General features: G+C 40.4%; 1 protein-coding gene across 8 annotated transcripts in view; it reads right to left on the bottom strand.

The window, feature by feature from the left end:
* GRIA2 (glutamate ionotropic receptor AMPA type subunit 2) overlaps positions 1-19,676 on the bottom strand; it is a 114,582-nt gene that overhangs the window by 9,232 nt on the left and 85,674 nt on the right. For all 8 annotated transcript variants that reach the window (XR_008308853.1, XM_053257192.1, XM_053257186.1 and 5 more), the window contains exons 7-12: positions 18,715-18,882; positions 18,353-18,457; positions 17,231-17,350; positions 15,981-16,187; positions 14,816-15,186; positions 6,957-7,155 (exon numbers count right to left, since the gene is read on the bottom strand). Coding sequence is in view for 7 of the 8 variants with exons in the window: in XM_053257192.1 (XP_053113167.1) it covers positions 6,957-7,155; positions 14,816-15,186; positions 15,981-16,187; positions 17,231-17,350; positions 18,353-18,457; positions 18,715-18,882 (1,170 nt within the window). In the remaining variant the exon portion in view is untranslated. The remainder of the gene's footprint in view (positions 1-6,956; positions 7,156-14,815; positions 15,187-15,980; positions 16,188-17,230; positions 17,351-18,352; positions 18,458-18,714; positions 18,883-19,676) is intronic.

Genomic DNA, 19,676 nt, shown 5'->3' with positions numbered 1-19,676 from the left:
GGTGGGCTGGTAGTGCCTAATGGGTGGAGGCTACCACCCCAATTGCAGAGGGACTGGGCAGAGGGCTGATTTTTGGTGAATTGTTGAAATTTACGTCTCTAAGGTTTTTCCTCATAAGGTGTAATGGAGGTTTCAGCAGCCCCATAACTGCACTTGGGGGGTGCTGGGGTGGCCCAGAGCGAGTGGTGGTGTATTGCACATAGGGTGCCAACCACCCCCATGGGTTTCTAACCCATGGCGTACAGAGTTCTGTTGTTTCTGAGGTGTTCTGAGTGTGGATTCTATGATAGCAAATTAGATTTCCAATGAGACACCATGAATCCACTCTCATTTGCTATCATAGAATCTACACTCAGAACACCTCAGAAACAACAGAAACCTGTACCCCATGGGTTATGTGCACTACACCACCACTCGCTCTGGGCCACCCCAGCACCCGCCAAGTGCACTTATGGGGCTGCTGAAAGCTCCATTATACCTTATGAGGAAAAATCTTAAAGACGCGTAAACTTCAACAATTCACCAAAAATCAGCCCTCTGCCCAAATCCTTTGAAAAACTCAGGTAGTTTCCTTGCCCCTACCTTGCACTACCACCAACCCCACACTGCTCTAGGCCACCCCTTTCCCCCTGACATGAAGCGATACACCCTCCATTATACCTAATGGGGGAAAACCTTAAAGATGCATAAAATCCAACAATTCACCAAAAATCAGCCCTTTGCCCAATCACTCTGAAATTGGGGTGGTAGCCTCCACCCATTAGGCACTACCACCCCACCCCACTCTTTTGTCCCAGATCCCACGTTATGCCCCCAATCTGTCCCAAAGACACTAAAACTTCAAAAATTCACCAAAAAGTAGCCCTTTGGCCAATCCCTCTGCAATTTGGGTGGTAGCTTCCACCCATTAGGCACTACCCCACTCTTTTGGCCCCAGGACCCATTTTTTAAAAATATGAATAGATTCAGATTCGGATTAATTCGGATCCGAATCGAATCGGGGGTGATTCGGAAGGGCCAGATTCGGATCCAAAACGAATCAGGGGTGTTTTGATTTGGAACCAAATCGAAACACCAAAAATCCGAATTGCACACCCCTACTTCCTTTCCCCTAAAACTTGCAATGAACAAGCCCATTCTCATGACCAAATGCTGGGTAGGAGAAGCAGCCAGCCAGAATCCAGACCTGTGCATGCTCCCAAGAACCAGCCATGTGTTGGCAAAAATGAGGACAGGAGGACAGGAAAGTGATTGTGTGCTAGCTGTGATCTGGGTAGGATGGTGGTGGCCAACCGACATTAGTTACCCAGCATTGTATAGAGGGTGGAAAAAAAGCACATCCTGTGTTGTCCTACTCAGACTGTGGCTAGCACATGATCGATCACTTTCCTGTTCTCCTGTCTCAATTTTTGCCAAGACACCTCCGCTTCTTGGGAGTGCACATGGGTCTGGGATCCTGGCTGGACACTCCAACATATTTTGCAACCCAGCTTTTGTTTGTAAGAATGGGCCCAAAGTAGGGTGAGAAGAGCTGCAGAGGAAGACATTCATTATATCCATGAATGTCAGGAAGAATGAGAAATATGCTTTATAATGCCTTTAGCATTGAGCTGGGAGTCACTGGAAATGACAGCAGACATCCTGACTAGCACTGTGTGCATGTTTCTAACAACAGCACACAGTCAGCAATAGTCCCTGTGCCTCTGAAGCACAGGTGCTCCTGGACAAAAATGTGACTATTTTCTGGCGCTCTCCCTGCACTCCAGAAGAGCTTGTTTACAGCAATAACATGACCCTGACTTTCAGAGACATGTTTCCACTCTAACGGAATGCTTCCAGAGGACAGAGAGTGCTCCAAAAGTAGTTGCACTCTTGCACAACAGCACCCATGCTTTGGAAGCATTGTCACTAGTGTGGGGGCTAGCACTGCATGCATGCACTGTTGTTAAAAGCACCCATGCAGTGTTAGGATGACAGCTGACATTTCTAATTCTCCTGGTGGCAATGAACACTCTATAGAGTGTTCTATGGAACACTCAGTGAACACACTATGGGAGTTTCCAGGACTTAAAAGGAAGGCTTCTGCACTTCTGCAGCTAGATATCCCTATTTCTGATCCCCCCTCCCTTTTGCAAAGTTATGGTTTGGAAAGTATTGACATCCAGACTAGCCCCATCAGGGTTTTCTGTCACATGATGGAGAAGTGATGATTTTTTGAGATCTCTCCCTCCCTCTTCAGTTGTCTGTGCCCCCAACCCTCAGGGACATCATTTTGGGGTGTACAAGAAGTTGTAGGGGGAATAGGAGATAACTGAAAATTGTTTGCCCCCACATATCAGAAAACCCAGTGCGTTGGTGGAGGGTTAGTCTGGGTGTGTGCATTTCATCTAATATATGCTAAACCTTCTTATTTCTCTACCAGCTCATACTTAAAAAGCAGAAACAGAAATGACTTATAATGCTTTAAAATGATACTCATATTCTGATTACGAATATGAATATGATGAATATTTATCTACCACTTTTCAACAAAAGTTCCCAAAGTGGTAAATAAATAAATGAATAAATAAATAAATAAATAAATAAATAGGCTCCCTGTCCCCAAAGGACTCACAATCTAAGAAAGAAACATAAGATTGAGACCAGCAGCAGCCAACAGAGGGATGCTGTGCTGGGGATGGATAGGGCCAGTTGCTCTCCCCCTGCTAAATAAAGAGAAACACAACTTTAAAAATGTGCCTCTTTGCTCAGTTAGCAGGGGGATCTCTGGGGAATGGAATTTCACAGTACTGAAGTAGCTAGTGAGAGTATAGAGAGTCATTATGGTAATTTGAAACATGGTCATGGAAAACCCTTATGAGGGAAAAGGTAGTACAGTTGAATATTTGAATTGACCCACAAAAAGCAACTCCAACCACATCAGTCTTGGTATTCATAATGGCAAACATAGGAATATGTACAGTAGGTTATCAATTAAAAGCACTGAGTTGACAAAAGGCTAGAACTTCTAGCCCTTGGTGTAAGCAATAATCTGCTCTCAAGTCTACTATGTTTTTATACCTCATTGAGCTTCCAAGTAAGAAAGCACCCTCCTACAAGCATTTCAGTTGACTAGTGTTGAGTTTGCAAAGACATAAATCAATCTTTTTTAGCAGTGTGTTCCATTTATATTCATTATGCTGCCTTCATTAGAATTCTTTCTTAGAGACACGCTATTACGTTTTTCAATTATGAAGAATTTATCAAATTAATTAACAGTCTACTTCTCCAATAGGCTATCAGATAACTTTTCCATTTCGTCTTACAAAGATCTAATATTCTCAAAATGGGATTCTATAATTAGCCTGTGATTTACTGAAATAACTCAAAACTGTACTAAAATTTGATCTGCACATGTAAAATAACCTCAACAGTGAAGTACGACTGCATCTTAAATGTAATAATGGCAGGAGGATAAAATCACCTAATATCTTTTATAAAGTTAAAAAAAATGCACAAAACAAACTGCAGCAGAATCCAGATGACGGAGGCCTTTGTACATAGTTTGGGGACTGCAATTGGTGCAGAATATGACAGTCAGGTTGGTCTCCGGTTTACCCAAAGAGATCAATTTATTCCTATTCTCAAAAAACAACACTGGCAGCCAATAAGTTTCTAAGAAAATACAAAGTGCTAGTTATTACCTATAAAGCCCTGAATGGCTAGAGTCTAGAGTATTTAAGAAACACCTTCATGAACCTCACCATTTAATAAGATAACCAGGGGAGGTCCAGTTTCAGTTACCACTGGCTGATTTGGTGGTGACCCAAAAACCTTCTCTCGGGTTATCCCAGGATGATGGAACACACTCCCAAACAAAATCAGAGCCTCCACATCTCTGGTTGATTTTAAGCACCTATTTTATCAAGCTTTTGGTTAACAATGTTTTAAAGATTTATTGAGAGTTATTCTAAATGGTTTTAAATTATCTATTGTTTTAAATGTTGTTTATGTTTTAATCTGTAAACCACCCAGAGATTTGTATATGTGGCAGTATATAAATGTGTTCGATAAATAAATAAATAAAAAATAAAATCAGTAAAGCATTTTTAATCTATTCAGGTATAAAGAGTTAGTGCACTACATACCCTAGTAGCATTGCAAAATTAGATATGCAAGACCACTACTTATTTATTTATTGCTTTTTAATATCTAGCCTGCCTTGCCACAAAGGACGTTTTCTTCTTTTTATGACTCAATGTTGTGTGAATTTTCCCTATAGTCTCCCATGTACCATCTCCAATGATGGCAGTTTCTTTTCAGCATCTTCAGGACATCTGAGACTAAAAGGCAAATTGGGTTTTGTCTCTCCATGGAAATTAAAGAAAGAGTATTTATGCATTCTGTTTTGCCTGAACAGTTTTTGTACATTCTCAATCACAGCTGCCTCCTCTTGGCAAATCCTGGTTGTCTAGTCAGCACCAACAGCTGGAGAGATGGGGGAAAGGTGATTATTTTTCCCTTTTAGGAGTGCAGACAGAGGAGCAACTCCTCACTTAATTTTGTGTGTGTGTGTGTGGCGGGGAGAAAGATACATTTGGAGGAGAGAGATGGGTTATTATGATTTAGCAGAGGAGAGTTCAGTAAAACAAGGGAGGCAAGTACTCCAATGCTTAGTTGGGTATGTGTTACCCTTTTCTGTTCTATGTACTCACAGTTGAAATGTGATTGAGAGTTGGTCTGTTCCTGAAAATTAGATAAAGCAAGGCTCTTCCTTTTCCATGTCATTATACTGTGGAATTAAGGTCAGCCTTTGCACATTACTTGGAAGGCAGGTGTGCTAGTGTGAGAGCAGAATCTCCTGTTTTTGTGAAGCTGGAGTATCATTAAAAAATGTTTGAAATGTTTGAAACAATTGATACAAGCAAATGTTTAGGTGAAGGGCATCTCTCAACTCATAACCTATTTAAAACTCACTTTTGATTTCTTAATTCATCCAAAATGAATGCTATAAACCAACATGCAGGGCAAATTGGTTTGGATGATATGGATTATCTAGACTTGTTTCAAACTGGCTTTTGAGTGGGCTATGGGGTTGAGACTGCCTTGGTCAGCCTCATGAACGATCTCCAATTGGCTATCGACAGAGGGTGTGTGACTCTACTGATACTTTTGGATCTCTTAACGGCTTTCGACACCATCGACCATGGTATCCTTCTAGATCTCCTGAGGGGGGCTGGATTGGGGGGCACTGCTTTACAGTAGTTCCATTCCTACCTCTCTGGCAGATTCCAGATGTTGTCACTTTGAGACTGTTGTTCTGCAAGCGAGAACTAAAGTATGGAGTCCCACAAAGCTCCATACTGTCTCCAAAGCTCTTTAAAATCTATATGAAACCGCTGGGAGAGATCATCAGGAGGTTTGGTGCTGGGCGTTATCAATATGCTGATGATACCCAGATCTATTTCAACCTCATCAGGAAATAGCATATCTTCCTTAAATGCCTGCCTGGAGTCAGTAAAGGGCAGGATGAGGGATAACAAACTGAAGTTGAATCTAAAGAAGATGGAAAAACTGACTGTGGGGGATTGGAACACAAAAGATAGTTTAGATCTGCCCGTTCTGGATGGGGTTACACTCCCCCTGAAAGTTCAGGTAAGTAGCTTGGGAGTTCTCTTGGATCAAAAACTCTCTCTGGTTTCTCAGGTTGAGGCAGTGACCAGGAGCACTTTTTATCAGCTTTGGCTGAGACATCAGCGATGTCCATTTCTGGAGGTTAATGGTGCTTATGCTGGTAACCTCCAGGCTCGACTATTACCATACACTCTATGTGGAGCTGCATTTGTATACAGTCTGAAAACTACAATTGGTACAGAATGCTGCAGCCAGACTGGTCTCTGGGACAACCTGAAAGGACTATATCACACCAAGCTGAAAAGAATTGCACTGGCTGCCAATATGTTTCTGAGCGAAATACAAAGTGCTGGTTATTACCTATAAAGCCCTTAATGGTTTGGGCCCAGGGTATTTAAGATAGCGCCTTCTTTGTAATGAACCCTGCTGCCTATTAGGATCTTCTGGAGAGGTCCAGTTACGGATGCTGCCTGCTTCTTTGGTAGCAACTTGGGACCGGGCTTTCTCTGTGGCTGCCCTGGGACTTTGGAATAGGCTGCCTGTTGAAATAAGATCATCTCCTTCTCTGTTTGTTTTTAGGAAGACTTTCAAGATGCACCTGTTTTCACAGGCTTTTACCTGGAATTAATTGTAATGGCCTGTTTTATGAGGTTTTAAAATTGTGTTTTGTGGGATTTTAATCTGTTTTTACTCTTTTTATTGTGTTTTAAATGTTGTACACCACCTAAAGATGTACATATCAGGTGGTATAAAAATGAGAGAGAGAGAGAGAGAGAGAGAGAGAGAGAGAGAGAGAGAGAGAGAGAGAGAGAGAGAGAGGTTCATTCATGGAGCATGTGGTTTATCTTCAGTAATCTCCCGATACAGAGTTCTGTTTGTGCTCTGATCTACTCAGAGCTCCTTAAGCACGGCAAGATTTCAGTTCCTTTCAGTGGAAGGAACAATTCTGCACATGCATTTCTTTGTCTGCCATGCTGCCCGCAAAAGTAAATCTCTTGTGTACACTAAAGCGCCACATTAAAAAGAGACTTTTGGATTGATCTGTGCATCTGTATATGTGTGATATCATTGTTGTCATATCCAAGTTTGACTTTTCTCACTGCCATGCTGCCCATTTGCATCTGTCTCTTCCTGTCACTACATAGAATGGATAGGGTGCTCCATTTGGCATCGGAATTCAAGTTGATATTCAAGTCTAAACACACAATACCTTATTTACACTGCAGTAACAAAAATGGACTGTATTTTCACTGGAATGCAGAAAAGCATAGAGGACGAAAACATTCAATTGTATCTTAATATTTCAGACCAAAATAAGAATTAAGTTAATGAGAGGCTCTTACCCTAAAAAATTCTTTCGTTGAGCCAGAGTCTAATGTCCCATAAGCAATTTCTGTTTGTTTAGACAAATCCTCAGCACTTTCAATGGGAGACACCATCCTCTCTACTGTCAGGAAGGCAGCTAGGTTAGCCGTGTAGGATGAGATTATGATCAGGGTAAAGAACCACCACACACCTCCAACAATGCGCCCAGACAGGGATCTAATAACAAGTATGAAATGGATTTGTAAAATGATATGAATGTCCTGAAAGGAATATAAGTTACCAGATTTATGTATATGCTGCACTGTGTAACACAGGGAAGAATTTTCATGCTATCTACCATACTAAGAAAATGAGAAATTAAAATGTTACATCTTTGCTATGGTAATTTTACTCATATCAGGTGGTATCACTAAATTCAGGACTCCTGTCTTGAGTGAATCTATGGAGGTAAAGTACTAGCTCATCAGTCCTTCTCAAGTCTGACCACCCTGCAAAGAACGCTGCTTAGATCACATTATTGCCAGATTTAAACACGAAGATTTTTATGATAACTCAAGTGAACCCCCTGTTTGTGACAACTTAAACACACATAAAAGCAAATCTGATCAATAAAATATGTGGCGTTTTAAGTTTAAGGTGACGAGCCTTCCCATTTCTAATAGGCCACAACAACACCAAGAGCAACAGTTTCTCCTGCAGTGATTTCAGCTGGTGAAGGAGATGGGCAGGATCCAGACTAAATGCCAACAAAATACACAGAAAAACGACTAATTTACTTCAGTCCCATTGATTTCAAAAGGACTCATCTGGATCCCATCCTATTTATTGAATGAATGAATCAGGAGGTCATGTTTCCGATTCAATTCTTCAATGCACTTCCTTAGAAAATGTCAGCATTTAACAAGCTCAAGGGCATATGTTCAACAATCAAATGTAAACCAGAGTAATGAGAGATTGGGGGATTAGAAAGCCTTAGTTTTGTACAACACCAATGCCATACTTGAGATTAGCTTTTCCCACAATCACTTCTAAGCTCTGTATTGAATTAAATCTCAGTCATTTATTTAAATAATTCACAATCAAAACATATAGCCCTTTAATAATCACCAGATTTTTTAACTGCAGCTAGTATCTAGCAAGGATCTTTATTTTTCACTTCCTAAATGTCATTGTAATGGGCTCATCAGACAACTCAAGAAATTCTATGCCCTATCTGTAGGTTTCAAAGTGGATACTAATAACATGACATATGCTGATATCGGTTTCAAACTTTCCCTGACTTCTTGAATATTTTACATGTTCTAATTTACTACTAACATTCCATCCAAGGGGGCAAATCCCCTAAAAGTAGGCTCTTTTAGAATGCTTTTTATTTTGGTATTGGCACAATACAAAAGAACATTGTCAATCTAAATTAAAGTTGTCAATACCGATCTTAAAATAGCTTCTTACCACACTGAATACCTTTCTTGAACTATATTGACAATATAGAGTAGGCTATCTATCAGTCTTGGAAACAATTATGGGGTTGCATCAAATCTTACCAACCCAATGAGACTGCCACTGAAAAGCTCCACACAGAAACTGTAATATCCCAAAGCTTCTTTCCATGTGCATCTGCTCCATGCAGTCCTTATGCCAGCACCAATGGCCTCCAGGAGAGCAGTACTTGTCCAAGCAAATATATTTGCAGGATTTCAATACGATTACTTCATCTAGCACCACTTCCACAAGGAGAAGCATTTCAGCAGCATTCAAAAGAGCACAGTAACTTCTGAATAGTCCTTGAGCCATAGGCGTAGTGTCCATTGGATGAGGGGGTGCAAATGTCTCTGGGTCCAGGGTGTCACGGGGCCCACAAGGGCCCTGCCACCCTGCCCTTGTGCACCCCCGGCATTTACGGGACTCTTCCCCCTCCCCAGCAAACGTGCAGGCCTCTCCACCCTCTTCAGCTGGCGCACGGGACTCTCCAGCCTCCCCAGCCGGCGCGCAGGCCTCCCAAATCACAGCACACTACGCTCTTCCTACTCAATGGGGAGGCCTGCACACAGGTGTGGGAGAAGCCAGAGTGCCGGCCAGGGAATTGGGAGGCCTGCGTGCCAGCCAGTGAGAAGCTGGCACACCGAGAAGCCAGCCAGCCCACCAGCCAGCCCCCTCCCCTGCCGCCACCAGGTGGGGAGCATCGTAAGGTGGGAGGCAGTAAAGTAGGGGGCGTGGCTTCAGTGCTAGGGCCCAAAAAACAACTTTGTCCCTGGGCCACTGGGAGTCTCCCTACATCCCTGCCTTGAGTGCATCAGTGCAAGGTGGTGCACAGTGCAACTATCGACTGTAGTTGCTGATCTTGTCCCTTGCCAATGTATGTATAGTACTTGCCAACATGCAACCAGCAATAATGCATGCCATCTTTAAATTCTTGACTAAAGCCATTCAGAATGATTTTAAAAGTTATGCAATTCATCTTACCTGTCACTACTCCAGAATAAATTAGTCAGCAAACATACTATATGGTGACTCACAGAATCACTGAGTTGGAAGAGGTGTTGAAGGTTATCTAATGTCACCCCTTCCTCAATGCAGGAAATCTAGGGCAAAGCATCCCCATCAGCTGGCTGTCCAGCCTCCTTCACAGCAAGCAGCCTTCAGTAAGGGAGAGACCACAATCCCCCTATGTAACTGATTGTTCTCAAACCGCGCATACCCTTAAGAATGAAATTTATCCTCCTGCAGTTTAAGCCTGCTAGATCTAAACTTGTCCTCTGGGGCAGCAGACAACAAATCTTTGCCCTCATCTATGTACCAACCCTTCAGGTTTTTAATAGTGGGCCACATGATGTGCATGGCCACACCAGCATTCTTGATTGGCTGGTGCTGCTGTGCTCATGAAAGCCAGCCCTGGCAGTGCTGCACAAGAGTGCAGTTGTGACTATCAAAAATAGCACACCCACACGCAGAGGAACTTGAATTGTCTCCAGTGTACTGTTTTAAATAGTTGCACAACTGCGCGCTTGCACAACACCACTGGGGCTGGTTTCCATGTGTGCAACAGCATTGGCCAATCAAGAGTGTCAGCATTGCCTTGCACATCATGTGGGGCATTGCTATAATGTCCCTCTCAGTCTTCTCTATCCCAATCTAAATGCTAAGCGCCTTTGATCTTTGCTCATAGGGCTTTCTCGCCAGATTCCTGACCATCTTTGTTGCTCTCCTTTGAATGTGTGCCAATCTGTCTACATCCTTCTTTAAACATGATATCCAGGAGTGGACACAGTACTCCAGATTATTTGTGACTACTGTGGAATCAAGTAGAACTATTACTGTGGGTGACTTGCACAGCTCTGCATAATACAAGTGAAGTGCTTTGAACACTTGATCACACTATGCAGATGCTAAGTATTATGGTTTTATTAATGCATCATACATAATGCATTAGACTTTTTTGCAACTGCATCACACTGCTGGCTCATGTTCAACTTGTGATCAAATGCAATCCTAAAACCCTTTTCACATTTACTACCACCAGTTACATAGTATTTCCCATTCTATATCTGTGCATTTCATTTTTCTCGAAATACATATCTCTGCATTTGTCTCTGCTGAATTTCATTTTGTGAATTTCACTCCAATTTTCCATTCTATCTCAGTAATTTGAACTTTATCTTGGTATTTTGAGGTGTTATCCCTCTATTTGTGTATCTGCAAATCTGATGAGGATTTTCTCTACACTTTCATCTAAGTCACAGAGAAAAATGTTAAAGACTAGGTTGAGGACAGAGCTATGCAGCACCCCATTCAAATCCTCCCTCCAGTTTAAAGTGGAGCCATTGATGAACACTCTGAGTATGGTTTCCCAGTCAATTACAAATCCATCTGATAGGTTATTATCTAGCCTTCATTTGACCAGTATGCTAACCAAAATAGCATGGGGAACATTGCCAAAGTGTTGCTGAAATCAAGATAAATTACATCCCAAGCATTCCCACAATTCACTAACTTAGTAACAGTAAAAAACAAAACAAAACAACAACAATAATAACAATAATAAAAATAAAGTTAGACTCTAGCAGGACTGCTGGTTTCTAGTTGTCACTGAATTGTTATAAAGATGCTTACAAACTGCTTACTTTATAACTTCTTCTTCTGCTGTCTTCCCTGTTATTGAAGTCAGACCAGTTTGTTATTTCCCAAATCCTGCTTCCTGTCTCCCACCTTTTGAACACTGGGATAACACTGGCCTATCTCCAGTCTGGTGGCTACTCACCCATTATCCAGGATTTCTCAAAGATGATAGACAGAGGTTCTGAGAGTACATCAGCAAGCTCCTTTAGTATCCTAGGATGCAATTCATCCCTGAAGACTTGAACTCATTTCAAGTAGATAGCTGTTGCCTGTCTCATTCATTCTTGAATGGTAAACAGGTTGAATTTCAAAAGTGAGTAGGGTTGGTGTAGTGTAGTGGCTAAGATCTATGAACTGGGAATTCTCACATTCAAATCTCACCTCTGTCATGAACTTACTAGATGGTCTTAGGCAGGCGACTCTCTTTCAGCCCCACCATCTGCAATATGGGGATAAGACTACTTACTGGATGACATCCAGTCTAATGTCACACGCACACAATGAATGAAGTTGCACATATGCTCAAAGGTTCCATAGCTGCACAGATGCTCAAAGCTGCGCAATCCCTTTTGCTCTCCGTCTGCTTGCACAAGCATTACACTTACACAACAACAATAGTGGAATAGGATATGGGCATCTATTTCTGTGCCTTGTTCTGCAAGCACAAAACTAGTCTAGAATGAAAACTTCTGACTTAGTGCTCCTATCTACTGCAACATCTTTGCACTAGTGCTGTATTAATCTGGATGTCAGCCCCTGACTTTATAGGGTTAGGATTACAAGATGAAGATGAAAAGATACGTGAAGCACTTAGAATTCCTAAAGTGTTCTTTTCATGCAAAGTATTTTTCAGCTCTCAGTACTGAATCTTTGACCTGGCCAGGTCTTCTTTGTGCTCCATCATCATATTAATTCATCTTTATATGAAGCATCAGGGTTGATTAATGACAAGAGAGTTTTACTGTTGCTTTTAATTTGCTGATCTCTCAAAACCTTATGATGACTGCTCTTTCGAAGATTAATATTTATGAAAATAGAGACTGACTTTCAATTAGAGTATCTATTAATAACTTCCATGGTTTAACTCCCGAATGAACATTTTAAACATCCAGAGCTGCATAAATTTTGGGGTATTTATGATGTTTTCTAAAAAATTTGAGTAATTTTAGTCTTTCCAAAAACAGATTTTTAAAAAATGAATCAACCTGCTCCTCTGCCTCTGAAGTCTGGCAAAGATTTATTGACTGAGAGATCCTGAACATCTCATGTTAGCAAGTTGTTATTAAAGAATACATGTTTCATGAAAATCAGTGACAGTTAAAAGTATCTAATTCTATAAAGCCAGAATCTTCCACTAGCTAGGCTCATGACCTAAGTGGCATGGCTGCCACCAAGAACCTGAACCTCATGGCCACTTGTCATCTCTATAGCTGAGTCCAGTTCTGACCATGCAAACGAAAGAAGAATTTCCATGGCATTATTAGAAATGGCCCGAATTCTATGGGTTCCACTTTCACACAAGTGAAACTATATCCATAAAAAATCCACACGGGTTCTGATTCCTGCAATCACAATGTGTGAAGTAGACTATGTGAGAACTTAATCCAGTACCAGTTTAGGACACCACATTGTCCCGACATCAGACCATTCTGAGCCGATTCTGTGATTTGCAAATGCACCTAAAGCAGGTCAGAATAGAATCCTGGGAAATGAGTAGGAGAGAAAATCATTCTTAAGGAATTCCAGAGAAGCTGTGGCTTAACAATGTTGCCAAGCATTTGTTGCTTTTTTACTACCCTAAAACACTCCCAGGCAATACTGACCCAAGGCCTTCAAAAATATCCAGAGAAAGACCGACTGAATGCATATCAATAACACTTCCTAAATTTTGTCTAGAATAAATTAGTAATCTGTGAGTCTGATCCTATATGCTGCAGCACTGAGAGCCACTTCCATTCTCTGTGCCGAGGCCCCGTCCACCTACCACCAGTGCAACCCTGTACCAAACAAAAGGCATATCAAAGGAAAGTGTTGGAAGTAGAGGTATGCATTGTGTATGTTTTTCTTTTCTTTTGGTGAGCCTCATCTGTTTTCGGCCTCCCTCCCATTTTGTTTCTTGCTGAGCCCATTAGGACCCAGAGCATTTCTGGATTTGTTTGTGGGTCCTCTATTAATCCCACATTTGTTCCTCAGCTTAAAAAACAACAGCATTTACTTAAACGGCTGCTTCACCGATATCTGTGTCAGTAGAAGTAGGGACTCTAGAGGTGACACCTGACAGTTGTTGTCTGCACCAGGATACAACGTAATCTGGGGAAGTGTAGGTAAAAGAAGTCTGCATTAACTGGAAGCAGCTGTTTTTTCATAGCAATGGTCATTTTGAAACAATTCACATTTCCCCTTCATCCTGGTACAGTTATGCATTAACAGTGGTGCCTACCAGGAAGCTGCACTTAAGAGCTCCTACTGCTACCGACAGCAGCCAACAATGAGACAGCAAACTAAATAATGATATTTTGGGTTGGGGGTCTCTTATCTTTAAAGGCAAGATTAATGCATATGAATGGGAGCCCCAATATCAGACCCGTTTCCCCATTCCCCAGCCTGTTCAGCTTGGAACGAATAAAAAGGAGAGCAAAAGGGATTATTTTCATTTGCTCCAAGCTGAATCTACCCCACTAGTTGGAAGAGTCCAGTTAACCCACATATTTGTCTCTTATCAAATTTTACAACACTGTCACCTCTTCTTTTTTTAAAATGAAAAACGGTTTTCCACCAGTGATCCATAGCATAACTGCCATATCTGTCTTAACAACTTCCATTATCTTCTTCATCTAAAAACATGGTTGGCTAGTGACCCACACTAACATCTGAACTGAAAACTGAATCTTTCAGCTGTGTCTCCTGCTCTCCATTAGATATCACACTAGCATGGCTATGAATGATTATTAAGGTTGTTAGTTTAATGTCCTCCCATATATGATACATTCTTTTTATTATAATTCTCATATTCAACAAGAAATGTGTCTAATTGAGCTGTTCAGTTTGGGCCACAGCCACTAGTTCCACTAGGGAAATAGTTGATAATGCTGCAAATAAAAAAGTATAACTAAAATAAGCACAAGCATAATACATGTGCTAGAAGTTATATATCCATGCTGGCGGGGTGGGGGGAGTCGTATTCTGAAATGGGCAGGGGTTTTATTTGAAGCTCAAAAATGTACTTCAGGATTCCCTCAAAAACCCGTCTTGCTAGGTTTGCTGTAACTGGTTCACATACCTATAGAGTTATCAGAAGACCTTTATATTTAAGTTCTGTTGTGGGACAGAGTTTTAGCAGTAGGCAGGATGGTGTGTAAAGTGGTTTGAGGAGGGGGAAAGTGCTGCTTTTCAAATGTGTTATCCTTGTTCCCATTACAGCATCTGTTATCTCCATGCATCATCAGCTGTAAATGGGATGCAGCAAAAACACGGTACCCCTCCAAGAAGGCATGGAATGAGAAGAACCTTATGCATTTTATGGCCTCTGCATGGTGTGTATATAAGTCCACCAGGGTAGGGCATGAGTGATGCTAGAAGGAACTCAATTGAACAGTCCACTAGCCTGCATCGAGAGCAGTTGTTTTCATTTAAAGGGCTGTGGATGATTCTGAAAAACAAGTGAACAGCAGGTATTTCTGGACAGTGAATATATATATGCACCATGAACTTCCTTAGCGAGACCAAAAATGCACAAAGCTGAAATGAACGCGTAACCAACCTTGGCGAAATATCGCATCCTTGCTGCATAAAGGCACCCAAGGAAAACCAGAGACTATTAAATATCCCAAATTCATTAGTTGATTCGTTACTTTGTGTTTCTCTTCCATCTTCAAACTCCTCAGTGTGCCACTCGTATGGGCTAAATCTGCTGACCAGGAATAAAACAACACTGACCCCAATGTAGGCAAAAACAATGCACATCCAGATCTCATATGCTAAAGGATCAAGAAAGGAAAACACTCCTGGCTTGGACTTCTGAGGCTTCTTGATCATTATAGATATCCCGAGGCTCATAAAAGGCTTTGAGAAGTCAATCACTTCTTCTCTCACCAGCGTTATAGTTAATGGAGCAATTGCAATATCGGCTTTCTGTAAGGGAAGCAAAACAAAATAATAACTTATTCAAGAGTTAGCAAGGGAATGGCTTCATTGCTTTTGTGCATCACAAATGAAGAATGCAGCAGCAGGGACATGGGTAATAATCATTTCAACACTAACCTCCTACTGAGAACTAAAGTATTGAGTAATCTGTCTCTGATATTCTTCTTACTGACATATATTCAGCTATATGGCTGCATTTCTATCATGCAAAGTCTCCTCATTTATAATCACAGTTGGGACAACATAGTTAGCACCCAAAATACTTCTTGAAATTTTAATGCCACTTGAAGACGTTAGCTATTTCACTGGCCAACATCCTGACTAATGGTGTACACATGCTTCTAATAAAAGCAAGCTTCCCTGCTATTACAAGAGCACAACCTTTTCAGCAGCTCTCCCCTTGTTCCAAAAGCACTCCTTGGCAGTGGAAGCATGTCCCTGAGAGCTGTGCAACCATCAGGGACATATCTCCACTATCAAAAAGCACTTCTGGAGCAAAGAGAGAACCACCAAAATCATAGCACTCTTGTGCAAGAGTGGCCCTACTTCAAAAGTGGGGAAGCTAGCATTGTGGGCGTACTTTTGTTAGCAATACGGATGCACCATTAGTCAGGAACTTGGCCATTGGTAGGAAAGCAGGTTGAACTGCAGACATAATGGTCTCCTTTCATGGTACATTTTAATCTGGTTTCAGTCCAAGTGAACTGCAGTTGTTATACTGACATGTGTTATGCTTATCCTCCTCAATCATAGCTACCCAAAATGGTCAAAAAGGATCTTACCCCATAAACCAGTTCTCCAACCATTCCATTCCAGATTTTTGTCTCTGGATCCCTGGCCCCATACTTGCCATCCGCAACAATTGTGAGTCTGTACTTGAACCCACAGTGTTTGGCAATTTCTGCAGCTAAGTCCACACAGTAGCCCTCATAGCGCTCATTTCCATCAAGTGTATCATAATTTTTCTTCATCATGACATATGGGGATTCCTGTACAGAGAAATTTGGCTTTAGCTAATTAATAAGGATACTGTCTTATTCATGTTTCCTGTGTGTATCATGTTTGGAAGTAAATCAAATAAAACAAGAAAAATCTGTAATCCTTTTTCATAAATGTTCAGAATTATTTATTTGTCACTCATCACACCACATTTTTTCACAATCCAGCAAGCCTTACAGGTAGAAACATTTTTAAAGTTGCGTTCATATTATTCATTAGCATTAACAAAATCCGTATGATGACAAATAAAGAAAGCGCTTATAAAACTTTTTGTTTTGATAACTTTTTAAAGAATGCCTGTATCCCTACCAGTGCCTATTTAACAGTATTCTGCACTGCTTACTTCCCACCAAAACTACAATTGATCACATAAAATTAAATGGTCTATACAAGAAATATAGAGCTGTAAAGTAAAAATCTTACCACCATCAAAACAGTTGATAAATTGTTGGCTCCTTTAATATATAATCCAGAACAGTTATCCCCTGAATGAACAACTCCGAACAATTATTAGCTTACTGGGTAAACAACATGACATTGCTACTATAATACTATATATAATGTTGCTATTTGTAGTGACAGAAAAAGCTTCACACCCTTTTCTTCAGTGGAGAATTTAAACTGGATTGAGATGAAAAGTCGTGCATTCATTGTTGACTACTTGGCAACCTCCATTTGCTAATGAACAGAGTGACAACTTAAACAACAAATCAAAGCACAATCCTGTTACTAAAGAGTATTTCCTTGAAACTGGTGCCCTTGAGATGTGATTTTGTTTTTAAACATTTGAAAAATTTATCACGTGTATTGTCACTTTATTTTTCATAAAACAAGGACATTCTCATAACTATTCTTCCACAATAGGCAGATGGCACCAAGGATTTTCCTAGTGTTCCATTAAGAATGTTTCTCAACCTTCAACACATGCACAGTGATAAAGTAACTCAGTGGCTTACTATTCCAACATAGACCGAGAATGAATTATAAGACTGCAACTTAGACTATCCATTTCACAAAAAATGTGCTTAATTACCAAAATGGTGGTGACAATAATAGTCTTATTCTCTAATCCAGAGGATTCATTGCAAGAAGGAGGCTCACAACCATTCGGTAGATTAACAACCATTTTGTCCACTTCATTCCAGTATGCAATCTGAAAAAAGTTATAGGTTTCATTCAAGATGATCAGTATTACTTTTCATAAGAATAATTTTTGACCAATTGTAATCAGACATCCAATTCCATCACACACAGGAATTGGAGATAGTTGCACCTTTACCCAGGAGAGACGCAGATAATAAATATTTATATGCAACAAGTGAAATAGGAAAAGGTGGAAATTTAAAGAATTATCAACAGAAGAGTAAAGACATTTGACAATGCTGATTAGGATTTCAGTTAATGTTTCCATATAATGTAAGAGCTGAGCTATATCATGGGCACATTTCAGTCAAATTTACAACACAACCCAGTGCATGTTTACTAGGAAGTAAGTCCCACTGTGTTCAATATGGTTTACTCCTAGATAAGCGTGCATAGGATTGCAGTCCTTGGACATTTTAAAGTTCCCTTGATTTCCCTGGGGGAAAGAACTTAATTTTCTCTCAATTAAATCAGCGCCTGACATCATGACTAATGAAGCACACATGTAAGGAGGCTCTGTGGGTGTGGGCCAGGAGCCACAACACAATTCCTCATGCACACACACTGTTGCAAAAAGGGGTTAAGACTTTCATGCACTGCTCATGCTCCAGAAGTGCTCTGTAAATTGTCACTGTCCCAAGATCTTACAGGGTGCTGCTGGAGCATGAGTAATGCCTGGAAGTCTTAGCCCCATTTTGCAACAGCGCAAAACAGTGACAAGTTTCAGGGTACAGTTTCAGGGTTTCAGTGATGAATCTCACTTTCAAAAACATTCAGGCTCTATCACATACTTTAAGCAACAACATAAAAATGCATTCATTAAAATAATATAACAATACTGGGGAGTACACTTACCTTAAACTATGCCCTATGTTCATTACCAAAAAGGAGCAAGTTTGTTTGTTTGTTTGTTTGTTTGTTTGTTTGTTTGTTTGTTTGAAAGAAGTCCAAAGGAATATATGAGTGTATCACTTAGCATGGAACAACTAATGACATTCAGAATCAAAATTACCTTCCGGGGACCTGTACTTTTGAGCTCCATGACATTTATTGTAAAGTTCATTCTCTTTCCATTCTGATCAAACTTTATGTTTCCTGTTAGCCCTTCCACCTGAACCTATGTGAAGTAAGAATGGAAAGAGTTAAACCCACAAAATACTTCATAGTCTATATTTATATCAATAGAATAAATGGGTTGTACTGAGAACATTTGTACAAATAGTAGGCTTTTTATTTATTATTGAGAATTCCTCCTGGAGCTGCAAGACACAGAGGTTGAAAGATCTTCAATTAAAAAATGTATTCTTCTCTGACATTCACAGAGGTTTCAACATATATATAATAATTCTATAACAGAGGTTCCAGAAAGACTACCTGCTTTAATGCCCTTTCTATTTCTACACCATGAGACCAGGGCACTGCTGGATTTGCAAGGCAGTCTCCAGCATTTCCTCTTCTGGAAATTTCAATCCTTTGTTTACGCAAGTTACGAAAAGCTTCAGTCATCACTTTAACTGCATCATAGGTCAGGGCTGATGTGTACTGAAAAGGATTAAATATAATCAATTAAGCATAGGCAAAGGACGGAGTTGAGACTTCAGCAGTGCTTTCAAAATGATTGCTTATATTAAAGAGAAAAATTATTAAAACAATATCCACATCTTTTATTTTCCCATAGCAGAATCTGAATTTATTTCAGTGGAGATTTCTTGTATTATTTGTTAACACCACTACATGGCATGGACTTTCCTTTCTTTCTTCTACAGACCTCTTCTGTTTTGAATAAAATTATTCCTTTCACCGAGAAGAACAGTTACTGTCTAGGTATTTTTACTTTGAGTTTATTCATAGTAATATGATCTGGCAGATGGAAGTTAAGAAGAACCTCTTTTGACCAAGTGGATTTTTATGAGGCAAAAATACATGAGACTTTGGCTCTAAGCTCTATTACTTAATAGAGCATTGGCTGTCTGCCGAGTCAGAGCAAAGCAGATTTTCTGCCTCTGTTTCGTGCATACATTGTTGGTGTAATTTTTTCTTTGGCACCTTTCTCTTCCAAATAATAAAATATTTGTGGAGATCACTTCCAAAGTTCCATATAAACATCATTCCGCAAAGACTGAAGCCACTTATTAACAACCAATTTCAAAATAAATTCCATGCACACATTGTATTCAAATACTGCAAGATCTAATTGGTATGCTATGGCCCAGGTCAAATCATGGTTTATTGGCTCTGGAGTGTGAGCCAAAGGAGAATTGAGTCTGTGCACTCTTTCCCGCCTTTCCCCTTTCCTCCTCACCTTGAATACAGAATAACCCTGGCTCATAAAGAAT

Source organism: Hemicordylus capensis, chromosome 5, assembly GCF_027244095.1.
Source record: "Hemicordylus capensis ecotype Gifberg chromosome 5, rHemCap1.1.pri, whole genome shotgun sequence".
Taxonomy (NCBI): Eukaryota; Metazoa; Chordata; class Lepidosauria; order Squamata; family Cordylidae; genus Hemicordylus; species Hemicordylus capensis.
Note: the sequence above shows the minus strand (reverse complement) of the source record. Positions and strands in the feature narration are given on the sequence as shown.